This window comes from Stegodyphus dumicola, chromosome X1 (assembly GCF_044657685.1).
Source record: "Stegodyphus dumicola isolate Sdum_Otavi_A_Nest chromosome X1, ASM4465768v1".
NCBI lineage: Eukaryota > Metazoa > Arthropoda > Arachnida > Araneae > Eresidae > Stegodyphus > Stegodyphus dumicola.
Genome location: NC_140780.1, coordinates 151,013,992 through 151,028,411, shown reverse-complemented (window position 1 = coordinate 151,028,411; position 14,420 = coordinate 151,013,992). Strand labels below are relative to the sequence as shown.

At 31.7% G+C, this 14,420-nt stretch overlaps 1 protein-coding gene across 2 annotated transcripts in view; it reads right to left on the bottom strand.

Moving 5' to 3' along the window:
* Positions 1 to 255: 255 nt before the first annotated feature.
* Positions 256 to 14,420, bottom strand: part of LOC118197004 (uncharacterized) — a 572,804-nt gene continuing 558,639 nt past the window's right edge. For both annotated transcript variants that reach the window (XM_085807849.1, XM_085807850.1), the window contains one exon: positions 256 to 11,100. In XM_085807849.1, coding sequence (XP_085663975.1) covers positions 10,648 to 11,100 — 453 coding nt within the window. In that variant the 3' untranslated portion in view covers positions 256 to 10,647. The remainder of the gene's footprint in view (positions 11,101 to 14,420) is intronic.

The following is a 14,420-nucleotide window of genomic DNA, read 5'->3' as shown; positions in this document are numbered from 1 at the left end:
TATGCTGAAGGTAAACCATCATTGAATGATTGTATAGAATCAGACGTTTCTTCCCACTCCAAATCTGTTTCACTACTTTTAAAGTAATGTAAATACGGATTTTGGAAAATATAGCTTCGACTCTTGAACTTCCCTGAATTCTAACATTTGGCTCTTACTGACAACCTTCCCTGCTATAGACTATATCTTTTATTACGTATGATCTTATGCAAAGTGAAAGCTTTAGTAAATTTTTATAAAAAACTAATAGAAAAAAGCGTTTCACGAAACTTTTTATTACCACATCATTCAAGAAAATTTTACACAAGCATTGCAATTATCAATAGCACACAATAGTTGCCATACATAATATGAAAGAAGAGAATTTTATATAACACTAAAATTTATCATAAATCTTCATAATATAAAAGTGCTCTTCAGTAGTGTAACATCTCCGAATAGATTGATTAAATCGATAACTTACCAATTAATGACATAAGTGCCTATTTAATTAACGTATTTATAGCAATTAAATTCATGAAAAGCTGATTGTATTCTGTAAAACTGTAAGATAACTTTTAATTTTAAAGATTTGCTTAACACATAAAGGAAACATAAATTATACATCAATGAGTGTTATTCAATTTAGCTTTAGTTAACAGGAATAAATAGAAGAATTTTAAAAAGAAACTAGTATAACATACAATTTCTCAAGAATATAAACCAATATCATTCACAAAAATATATTTTAATCTCCAAAGAACAAGTAAAGATATATATACACAAATTAATATAATTTTTTGAAACACAGATATTTTGCTGTTAATGTTATCAAAACTAAAAACGTTTTCTGCAGACGAAACAAAACATTTTTACTATTGCATTTCATATCTTTTTTATTTAAAGTTTAGATTAGGTAAGGTTACTTGATTAAGATAGAGCACCTCGAGGGTTATCTGCTTGTGGGGAGGGATGCCTTCGTGGGAGGACTCTTTAAAGGAAACTGGCTCGTATTCACGTTACACATGGGGAAACCACAAAAACCAACCATGTAGCCAGCCTGTTCGCCGGGATTCGATCCCCGGTCGAACTGCCAGTGTTTAGCGACTTTATCGCTCGGCCGTTGGTGTGCCACTTAATTTAAAGGAAAACATTTGAAGGAAGTGATAAATCTGGCTGAAATAATTGAGCTGCCACTTAAGTAACTTCTGTATTCGAAAGCATAAATGTTACATTTAAAGTTTCATCGTTTGTTTGTATCATTATTAATTATCGCACCTATTTCTATAAATATAACAATAATCGTAAAAAATGGACCTGGTTTAAAACAATTATATTAGAAAAAAGTATTTGAGACAGCATGAAAATTTTTATTGCAATTATTTTGACATAAAAAGGAAAGTTCGAGGAAATTCAATTATTTTACCATATATTAATTGGTAAGTTTCAGCATGATTTTCGCTGATTGCCTTCAGATTTAAAAGCCGATTTTGAATCAAAATTTTACTAATTGGATCATTATAAAGAGCCCATAATTCCAGAAGATGTTATTATTCACATCATGAACTTACAGCCTACTCCCACAAAATTTTATTATTCTCCTTTATATTTTTGAAATTAAATGGCATAAGCTCTTTCCAAATGCATAAAGATCCGAGATTTTTAGTGACGGCTCCAAATAAAATGATGAGGTTAGCTCAGCATTGGGAGTTCATATCAATGGCTCCACAATACATACAGAAAAATGTACATTAAATGATACTGCTACTATTTCCTAAGCGGAATCATCTGCATTAAGGAAATTCACTTTTTGGCTAGACAACGTCAGAGCTTTAAAAGATCCAATCGAGAATTTTTCGAGATAGCCAAAGCATGTCCAAAAGTTCCAGACAATAAAGTCGCTTCATATCAGCTGGATCAGAGAACATACAAGGATACCCGGGGATGCATACAGGAAAAATGCAAAATCTCACACATCAATGAAGTCAGCCATTAGTCATATTATTGCGGATTATCATTTACCGATGTCCAAAATGACAGATCCAATGTTTTATCTTCCACGTCTTTCATCATGAACAAAATTGAAGATTCTTATATCAAGGGCTCTCTACATCTTTAAGTAATGAAAATACTTGATTTTGTTTTTATAGCACACATTGTCTGTAGTTTGTCAGCGTAGTGTAATTAGTAAAGGCCCTTAAGGTCAAAGCAAGTTTACAATGAACGGGATGACTACAAGCGCCCTTTATCCAGTGCCTTTAATTATGCTGCTCAGGACAACTACAATTAGTTGTTGTTACCATAAAGCACAATATTGTGATCTAAAATCAGGTCCATCTTCTTCGAAGACTTTGTATAATATAATTGTTTTCCGAAGTTTCTTTTAATTGATGCTAAATTTCACTTTTCAACTTATTAACTGTTTTTTAGCTGCTTTTATCACTGCCTTCAAAGAATACTTTAAATATTGCAACAGTTTTCCACGTATATGTTTGTTTGAACAAGTACAGAACAAGCACGGAACAACAATGAATTAAGAAATGTAAAACCCAGAGTAATTTACTTATTATCCCGAATTATGCAGCACAAGCAAAATATCTGTAAATGCAAATACAACATTCATACACCATTAAACACCCTATTTACTTTCAGATACGCTGTAGCGTCAGTACATTCATGTTTTATTATTTGAATATACAAATAGCTATAAGAAGTTCACATATATATATGCATAGCTTCAAAATATTTACCACATTCACAATACGCAGAGCGATTTCTCTAATACCTACTTTCATATTTTTACTAGAAATAGCTTACATAGAAAACAGTTTACTATTATCTTTCCAACAGTTAAAAATTTTGAATGAATGCGGGTAAAAAAGCCTTTTAAACCTTAAAAATTTGCAGCGTAAAAGTCTTTGAATAGTAAGTTTGGAATAGTAGGATACTGAGCAATCGTCCTTTGAAGCACAGGCTATCTCTGCGAAAAGTACTAAGCGAAGTACAGAGAATTAAATATCTGGCATCAGAGTATTAAATTATATACTTCTGTATCCTATGAAATTAAGAAATTAAGCATTGGCACATTGTTCTTATGAAATTAATTTTTGCGATTTCGATTAATGTTTCCAAAAAGAGATTTTTTTTTTTTTTTTTTTTTTAACTGTCTTGGCATTTTTTTTTCCAACAGCATTTCAAATGCAAGTTGTTGCTTATAAGTAAACAACCTATTTCAAGTGCAAACTTTGGAAAGACATTTTTACCGCATTTTGTGACTACATGAATACAACATTATATATATATATATATATGGGTGTGCAGTATTTTAATATGCAATGCTTAAGAAGAATCACTAAGCTCACACTAACTAACAAACACAACAATAAGTTCACTCATAGTGAATTTAGCACAAGAAAATGAGAAAAATACATCGAATAGAAAATGCGATGAATAAGGTGCTTTCTTCATCACACTCTGCCGGAAAAGATTTTCTTAACAACAGCAACTTTTATTTAGTCACAACTCTAAAACACTCATAACAGACGTTTACTCAGTGCAAGTACATTACAACAAATTCTTAGCACATACGATAGCGCAACACGTATTAATAATAAATAGATTCATTAAAACAATAACACCACTTTAAATTAAATGACGTGTAAGAAATACGAAATGATACTGATAGGGAGGAGGGAAAGACATACTGATGGGAAGGGAAACAGTGGGGGACTATTAGCTTTTACACAGTTGGGAAAAAAATGACAGGCTTTCCTGAATGAATCGTGAAAAGCATTCGCTTACAAAAACTCACATGGGAAACGCTCAGAAACTCACATAAGGGACTCACATGGGGACAAAAAATATGTAAAGCAAGCAAAGCAATGCACTGAATTACGAATACAAGTAAAATTTGAGGAGAAATGAGACATATTCTGCTCACTAATGCAATATATCTGCATTTAACAATCACGAGAGCAGAAAAATTTAAGTCCGGTTCTTGATGATGGACCGGACCCGTGGATCAGTGGTGTTTTCCGCACGTTTTTTCTGATTTTCACCCGTTTTAACAACGAACTTGTTTCTTCAGAACTGGAGGTTATATTTGTATGTGTCTATATATAGAAATATATACACATGATACTTTTCACGACTAGATACGATTGACCACAGTCTTATGGTTTCAGTTTAAGAAATGAATAAAAAAAGGATATGCTTTCAGGTTGTTTTAATTTCGGATCAGGTTATAGCTTTTAGTAAAAATATAGCATTTTTTTTTTATGTAGGCTCCCTACGGAGGAAGTTCCGATTTCTAAGCTGTTCCCTAGCCTATTAAATATCTTTTAGAAGAGAATAAAAACTGGTTCTTAATACATAACATTAGTCTTGAAGAGAGTTGCCGAGTTTGTAATTTATATGACTTAAACCACTTTCACCTGATGTGCGAATATCGATTTTAGTTTTTGGAGCTGATTAAATTTAAGTTTGAGGTATAGAAAATTTCGAGTCTTAGCACTTCTTGACTCAAACCCATGCTTATGTATAACTTTTGTTTGATGAAATAAGTCTCTCAGAAATCTGATTCGAGAACTTAGCATGCATAACTAACTGTCTTTAAAAGAATCCATACATGGTTTTCTAAATTTTAGTTAAGAGTATCTGTATTTTTTTTAATCAGTAGAAAATGAAAAAAAAAAAAAAAAAAAAAAAGTATTTCTGCATCCATAAAGAACATTTATCTCACCGACATTATTTTCGTCTGAGGCCCCTATAAAAGCTAAAATTTCGTTTATTTTTACTAAAAGGTGTCACGTAACCAAAGCCTTGTCTGAATACAGTGGCACAGAATTTAAAGCCTAAAAGCTGTCATAACTTTATTTAATTCATTTCTTAAAAGTGAATCATAGGTCTGTGATCAATCGTTCACGAGATTTTTAGCCGTGCGATCGCTGTGAAACACAACGTAAAATTAAAATTTCTAACGTATGTCTGCAGTCTAAAAAATATCAGTAGATAAATGAATAAATTAACTATTCTATTTCAAAACGATATTAAAATATTCCACAGTGCAGAATTCTTTTGAATGCTCAAATGTTAGAATAATTTTATGCTACTATAATTAGCAAAATGCGTCTAATTTTTGAGAAATGAATTTAGTTATAATTTTTTGAAAACTGAACCCTTTTAAACAAGCAATAAATTTATACAATTTATAAATTGATGTGTTCTCATGAGTTTCAGAACAGGCACACAGTATCAAGTTTTCTGAAATGCACGCAATTTAACATTTCTAGCATCATGTAATACAATAAAAAATAAAAAATTAAGTACTGTAGTTCAAAATTAGAAGTTTTTAAAAACAAACACCGAGTTCTGTAATTTATCTACATACAATATTTTAAAAAATTTTATCGTCTTCATTTCACGAGTTTCATAACCACATATAAAAATCTTTCGACAGTGCTCTGCATTTTTCTTCAATATTGGACTAAAATATATTTCTTTTAAGAGTTGACCTAATAGATAACACAGATAATATTAAAAATTTATTACCTCTCTACATGAAGAAGCATATAACATCTTAATTTATTCATATATATATTTAACAGTTTTAACGTTATCAATATAAGCTTGGGATGAGCACATTCAAATGTCTTTTTATGGACTTTCATGTTTCTTTTACAATATTGTATTAAAACATTAATTATTTTCTCCCAGTCGTTTAAAGAGACAACCCAGATACTATAATTTTATTAAGTTTCTCCATGAAGACATCTTACGTATATTGGGTAGCCTGAATAATTATCTAATAATATAAGAAAAGAATGAAATACCAACAAAAAGAAGGAAACATTTTCTAAAATTATAGTTCCTGTATTTGAAACAGCTTACAAAAAATGAACCTAATTAATAAGTTTTCTGAAAATAAGTTTATAAATTAATACTATGAAATGAAATTTAAACAACATTAGTAACATTTCTGAACAAGGTTATTAAGACAGTTTATAAAAATAACCATGGCTATAAAAAACTTATTACGTCTCCTCATGCAGCAACATATATTGCCTTAAATAAACTACATAATTTCATATAATATAAGATTCAATAATTAATTCATATATAGATATTTAATTATCAATTAACGAGTGGCATGATTATATAGAAAGATCTTTTCATAAACTGCTGCACATTTTTATAATTATCATTTTTTCAAAGTCTTTCAAATAGATAGCACAGATATTAAAATATTATTAAGTCTCTCCATGCAGCGACATATAATATCTCCGTGGAATAAAATGCAAAAGTAGGAAAAGATTAAAGCAAAGAAGACAATAATTACGAATGAAGATTCCTGTATTTGAAATGGACACAATTTAGCTTACATAAAATGAACCAAATTAATAACAGTTTCACTGAAAATTAGATAACTTATATTAGGTAAAATTTAAAAACAAATTTATTAGAAAAGTTTAAAAACAGTAACATTACCAACAAACCTAGAGAGACTGACGTTATAAATGCATTATTGATTGCATACAACGCTTCTAAAATTTTTTTATGATTTAGTTGAGAGAACTTAAGGATTCATTCAAGAAGCTCCCGCTGAGGAGAGTAAATAGTTTAAAATTTTGAATTAGCTCAAATTTTGAACAGTATATTGAGTTTCACCGATTGTAAAACGTTGGGACTTATTATTTTATTAGCAATCCAAATCATTTGTTAGTTTAAAGAACGTTGTGAGAGCGAGAGGTAATTGAACACCTGAATAATTTAACTTCCCTTCTCGCATAGCATTTTTTCTCACGAAAAATGCACTGCAGCTTAAAACATGCCTTCTCTTTTCTTTGCCATTTATTTGTTAAATGCTTGGTCGGTTTACCGCCTTCAGAAATTATGAAGGCAGGATTTTTAACTCGCTCTTAACAGACTGAGAGCCAAGCGCATTTAGAAATCAATTCCTGTGGAGCTTAAAAGTCGACAAAGTCATCGCAGTCATTAAGCTGAGGTTTTATAAAGATAAAATGAAACAAAATGAAATACTCCCAAAGCATCGCTTGCTGAATAGTTTGCTAGTGGGCTAATTCAGCTACCATTGAATATATCTTCCACCTGATGAAGTAAAGCGCATAATATTTTTAAAAAATAAGCACGAGGGGAAAACCTAGATGTATAACAGTTCTTGCTGTAAGAAATATATATCTGTTTGAATCGGTTATAGCCAAGAAAATATGTAAAAAAATCATAGCATATGCCAAACGAAACAATAACCATACGCATTTGTTTTTTAGAAATTATTCAGAATGAACGCAGATTTTGATAATTTTGTTACAAATGTATACTCACTAACAAAAATCAGATTTTTTTCATTGTGTTGATTAAATGTATTCACAAATACTTAATAAATCTGTTTCTGCTCGAGTAAATGAAGTCGCCAGCCGTAAATAAATGACAGGGCTTCTGTAGCAAGATATGCATCACCTATACAGGTTGCTTATTATAAATTGCGCGGCAGAATATTTCTTAAAAAATTGGTCATAGATTCATGGTTACAGATTAAGAAATGAAAAAAATAACATAGACTTTCAGAAAATAACATTTTTGATCTCGTGATATCTTTTAACAAAATTACATAAGATTTGTTTTTAAATAGAACAAAGAAAAATGTAGTGTTTTTATCTAGCAACAAGATCCAACTAATGCAAAAAAAAAATATCATAATGATACAATAAAAATTATTTGAGACGATGTCAACTAAGGGGAGCTGGGAACTGTGCACAAATCCGGCTAAATTAAATAATAAATTTTCAAGTGCGGTTTTCCATTAAACACCATTTATGTCACAGAAACAGGAAGATAAGCATGGGTTTAGATTTAAAATTTTAGAAATGTTCATTTTCAGATTTTTTCTTTAACCAGATTTGACCACTAAAATTGATGTTTTCGCACTTTCTTTTCATCGGGTGACAGTGATATAATTTTTGCATTTTATTTCAAGGCTATTTGTCAATTTTTCATTTTGCAGAGACAGATTTTATTAAAAAGACTTGATATTGCAAAGAAGAGCTTATTAGTTAGAACTTCCTCTGTACAGGGCTCGAAAAAAAATAACAGGCTTGCTAGAATTATGTGATTAAAACTGTTGTAATCTTATTTGATTCATTTCTGAAGCTCGAACCATGGGTTTATGACCTTTCGTCCAACGGCAGTTTAATAATCTAGTCTCTTTAAAGCACCGTGTATATGGCTGATGGGATATTCAAAGTACTAAATTATTAATTCATTACAAATACGTAGGAATTAAATTCTTTGTCTTCAGTAAGGATAAAAAAATTTTCCACAGAAATGTGAAGAAATATCCAAGTGTGTGATCATTTGGACTAAGTGCATTGTTGTAACTTTTACAATGTATTCTACTGGCGGCTTTATTTTAAAATATAACGTGAATTACTAATTTTATTTTAAATAAAAAAATCTTTTTTTTTTTGAATATACGTTTTAGTTTCAGTACGTGTTTTTTTTTTTTTTTTTTTTTTGGATGAAAACAGTCCTAAAACCTAATTCGTAAACTTTGCAGCACGAATCATTGACCATATTTGATGAAGTCTTTCTAAATTAATATGCAATAAAAACTGTAATCCAACAAGAAACAGTTATGAGATCACATTTCTGTCAGCATCATTACTATTTGAGATGCAGAATTTGGCATGTGCCGTACAAAGCGTATGAATACTGCTATTTATGATAGTTCTTAAAGTCATTATAAAATTTCATTTAATAGAAATATATCTAATATTACGCAGCTGCTTTAAAAATGCTGCAAATGTTCAGAATATTGAGCGATTAATCTCAGCGCTAATGACAATATCATTGGAAAAATACACAATATAGTTTGGAGATTTTTCAATTATTTGCATACCATAAAAATTTTAAGATTTCTAAAATCGAATACCTTTCGAAAAGGCAAATTTTAAAAACAACTAAAAATTATTGACGTAGAAATTTAGTATAAAATCTCATAAAATGAACAAATTTTTTCAGTGCTCCAATGCAATTCATGCTTTTTGCCATAGTAGAAATCGTGTCGTAAGCTATTTGGTTCTCTAAAGAATGTTTATAAAGAATGTTATTAAAATACTTATTACAGAACAGGGATTCTCAACCGGGGGGGAATCTCCCCCAAAGGGGATATTATGCGTCTTATTGGAAGGGTGAGATTTTTCGATTTAATACTGATAGATGAAAAGCGTAACAAAAGGTTCACAGCAAAGAAAAGTCAAAGACGGAGTGAAATCACGTGACAAAAAATGGAGGCCAAAAAGTTGTATTCAGTTAGCATGCAAATGCAGTGAAATCAATGAAAAGCTTCCTTATATTTATTAAATGTAATAAGCCTTAAATCTGTAAATATATTCACGGAAAGAACCTCTAAACGATTGATTAACTTAAAAAGAGCATTCATGAAAGTATTGCTCATTTGACATTTATGTTTTAAGTAAGGTTAGATACAATGTGATTTCACGTGCGAAAAAATGGGTACTTGTCTTCTGCAGACACCTTGGAGAGATTTGGCGCATTTCAGCATTGGCGAGAATCAAGGGAGACAAACCGTTGCCGATCTGCGTATGTGTGAGAAACAAATGGTTAACAGTTTGACAGGTTTTTCGCAATTACATTCTATCAGTATAGTTGGTTTTTTTATTTAGCAACAATTGCTGAAACTATACCCACTTGAAAGAGTCCATAAAAAGTGAATTTTCCTGTATGTTTATATATATATAGTACATTGCTAATGGGATTGTTCTGAATATAACAGTAAGTAGATTTTCCCCATGTATTTAGTAAAAAATAAAATTTTCTGGAATGCTTATGTACGTTGTTATTTTAAATAAATTGTTTACATAATTATTTTTAAATACTGTAATTAAACACGTTTAATAAGTTTTGAGGAACTATATTGTAATTTTAAATAAATTGCTGATAATATTGTATTTATAGTATCGTAAACACAAATTTATATTAAAATCGTTCTGCACGTATATATTAAATAATTTGCGTTGTAATAGATATTGAATGATATTCAGATTCATCATTTTCTTTTTCAACTAATCGCATTTTCTTAAGCCCGAATTGCACCAATGCCGTTTTTTCTAATCAAGGCCACCACAGAAGACACGTACAAAAAAAGGTCTAGAAATCCAAGAAGGACATTTTAAGCACCTCCTGTAATAACCTGGCAGGATATCTTTACAGCATACTATACTTTTATTTTGCTTATTATTTGGAGTAAAACAAATTTGTAGAGAGGGAGGATTGGCATACTGACACGTGCTGAGAAGGAAGCAAGGAGTATAGAAATAAAGTTTGAGAACCACTGTTACAAATAGAATAGATTAAAAACTAAGCTGATAAATTTGTGAGGTTTGGCTCAGTTTATTTAATGCATCACTACATTTTGAGCAATTATAAGTATTTTTGTTCATTACTCATATACAAAGGTTTTCTGTATTACCACATTAATCATTCTAATTTGAAGAACATGATAATTTCTGTTGTTAAAATTACAGCTACTCATAAAGTATAAAGATTTAGAACTTAAGTAAAAAAGAAGCCAATGTACTTAAAATATCTAATTTTGATGCACCATTAAATGCTTCAGATTTCGCAATAATCTTACAAAATGGAGCACATAAACCCAGCATCCTGCAAGGAGCTCTGCAGAATAGAATTCTGCAGAGTAACTTGAGCATCCATGGGCAGAAGTTCCACAGTAAGCGGATCTATTTCTCCTCGTTCCCTGCGACATCGGTTGCACCCGCAGAAGATGGGATCTTGTCCATGAGCAACTGGCGGAGGTGATAGCATCTCTGCTGGGTGTACGTCAGGAATAGCGAGGGTGGATTCTTCTTGAATGCTACGAAGAGTTGCTTCCCGCGCCGATCTCTCGTTTCCCTCGTGGGTTGGCATGCTACGATGAGCTGCTTCCCGTGCCATTCTCTCATTTTCCTCGTACGTGGGCATCGCAAAATTCGAGTGATTCATAGCCATCCCTTTCTGAATGCAAATAGGACAGTTGGCAATGCCCTGTTGTGGTGCCTTCCTCTTCTTCTTTTTCCCAAATCCAAACTAAAAAGAGAAAACAAAATACAACATAAATTAAAAAATGCTATAAAATCAAACATCCCCCCCCCAATGGTGGGCACTTGCCTACAATGGCATTGGCCACTACTAAGGCCAGAAGTGACGGCTATTTTATTGTGGAGGCATCTAATAGACGGCCACCGCTACCTCCTATGAAGAGACACACAATTTTACATCGAATGCTTTCTCCGGTGTTCGAACCTGGGCCTTCGGTATCGCAATCTGGCGACTTTAACCACAATACCGTCTGGGCAGCACAAAGCCAAACATAAAACGGTCTTAGTCCAGATTCAAACAATATGGAATTCAACAGGAATTCAAGTAATTAAAAAGCAGATAACAGCCTCATTTTTCATTCTAATTCTTTTATCATTTATATTTTATAATCATCGAAATAATATGTACAGGAAATACCATCCTTTACAGAAAACTTTATCCTTTGGTAAGCAATACGTTTGTCAAAAGATTATCTTCCATGTGCGATTTCGTTTCTAATGAATATGTCAGTTTATATTGCCAGAATTTTTTATTAATTCTACAGATTGCCTTATTTTATAGAATTTCACCACTTATTAATCTCGCAGACTCTGATATATTGTATGATTATAATTACTATACGAGTCTTCAGATAATAGAAATGAAATTCGTAAATTATTATCGTATTTTCAACACTGAAGGATGATTTTTGTTCAGTATTCTATATAAGCTTTCTCTACTAGTATAGGCACTTATATACTACAAGTTTCTTTGATCCTAAAGTTTAACATTCCGCAAGCCTGCCAAGTACAATACTTCTTACACCCTCTGACAAAATCAAATAAATAGTTAGGTATTCTAGAATAAACTTTTGGGTTTATTAGAACAAAATATAGAATGGATGCCTTGATTTGCTGCTTTGTATCATAAAGATAGTTTGAACTCAACTGACTGTGAATAGAAGACCCCTCTTTTAACAGAAAATTCCTAAAAATGAAACTGTTGAGAAATTAGCTAGAAAATCACATCACTCAGAAATACCTAGTCAAAAATAATTTCGATGCACCCATTCTTTCCAATATGTTAAAAAGAAAGAAGAAATAAATTATCCAAGCGCAAAGGATTCTCAGCATTCTATCCATCTTTACCACTTTAAACGCACACTAGCAAATGCGTAAGATAAATTAAGATGAATTAAATCAAAAATGTTTCCTAATTCTAGAATTAAGGAATCATAAAAATTTTAGCCAAATTAATTCCAGTATATTAAGATGCTGATATTCTGGGTTTAGAACTTAAAACCAAATTCGAAATTTTTATTATTGTTTTGTAATTAATAGTAATAAAATACATTACTGTTACTGTACTCGGTATTCCATTTTTTAAGTGTGTTATCCATATCGCTTCAAAGTGATTTAAAACTGTGAGAATAGCAATGAATACAAAAACACTCTCATATGCCTGTACTGTTTGGGGATACGCTAGTATTACTAATGTTAAGAAACTTCAAACACTGTAAAATATATTACTTAGACAATCGGCAAACTGTCGATGGTTCATCAGAAACTCGGCAGTTCAACCAAGAGCTTGAGATGCCACCTTCTCTCCATGCCAATTGCTTGTTCATTTTGCTAACCTTGCTGAAACATTCTATAAAAATATTCCAAATGTCAACAACAGCACTATTCCAGTGCTTAATTACGACTATAACACTGAAAGAAATAGAAAACGACCGCTTGCGGTCCTCAGGTACCTCGATCAGTAACTGTCTTTTTAATTTACGCATTCACCTGATTGTCACAACTTAAATATATCTATACACTATTTCATACTGATTGTTTTCTGGTGTTGCTGTTTTTTTTGTAAATGTTTGACTTGTATGTATTGTATATATTTTACTTTTCATTATGCTTTATATTCAATGTTACTTTATGTTACTTACTACTATTAACTTCCTACGAGGACTCTATTGTTAACTTCCCACGAGGACTCTCATATTCAGTGAGCTTTACGCACTTTTTTGTTTTTCTTCTCTCCATGCCAATTGCTTATCATGCGCACTTACCTTCGTCATGGCCCGCACCTACAGGGGTGTTTCTGTTCGACTCATTTATGTACTCTTCCAGACTTTTATTACTGCTCTAAACTTTCATTTGCATCGACATGTACTACAAACTGTTCGAAACTACAAACATTCGAAAGTCGGAAGCATTACGCCGGGATAGTGACTTCACGCGGGTACCCGTTTTTGCGAAACTCTTCGAGTTTGCCTGAGCCGACCATGCCAGCAACTAGTTTATCGCAAAACAACTTGTTGAACTCTATGGCATCATTCAGGACAATATAGTTCGTGTTGCTGTGCAAAGCAACTTTTGAAAACATTTGAAGCAATGCGGCATTTTGAACAAAGGGCATTTGAGCAAAGACGCTTGGGTTTCTTTGATCAGAAACAGATGCCTATCATGTCGCCAAATACTTCATTTTCCAGTTTTCTCAATGTCTACCCCAGTTGTTTTCTTATACCAAGATGATTCTGACGACGAACACAGACAATTCAAGCTACACAAAACGATGTGATAACGAATCTATGAGAGATACCAAAGCAGGCATTCTGTCAATGCTTCCTGGAATGTTAAGGAGCGCTGGAGCGAGTGTAGTCGTTCCGAGAGATGTCAACTAGAAGATGATTAGGTAATAAATTTTGTTTTTCAAACGGAACTGCGCTACAAGGATTTGCCAGAAGCTTTTTGAATACGGCATTATTTTTCAATTGTACTATGTTTATACAGTCATTATTAATCATTATATAACTACATATCCTATTTTGTAATGAAATAATTTTATTATTACAGGCACAGAAAGGTAAAATTATGTCACCAATAATTATGACTATCGTAACTTAGGAAAAAGTCGAAATATATCGCTAAAGATACGTAAATATAAGAAATATAACAATCAGAAACCACTTTTATTGTTAATTAATCAGAGTGAAATTTTCATCATGTTTCAGAAATTTCGAAAGTGCATGTATACATTTATACTTGAGTAATATATTTTGACCTCAAGAGAGGATAAAAGAAATCTTTTTCCTCTTTCTCAATCGATTTTCCGAACCAATAACTTTTGCTCTTGTTCCAGGTGTTCTTTTGACATTTTACTTGTTTTTAAAGTAGAAGTTTCCTGAATGATATTTTATTTCTTACACGAGTGTTTTTTCTTTAAACAAATCAATTTAAGCTGAAAATATCGAGTTTATGTTTGCTCAAAAAGTCTCTTAGTGAGCTAAACATCACTTTTCTCTTAGTTTTCCCAAGGAATCTGGATTATTT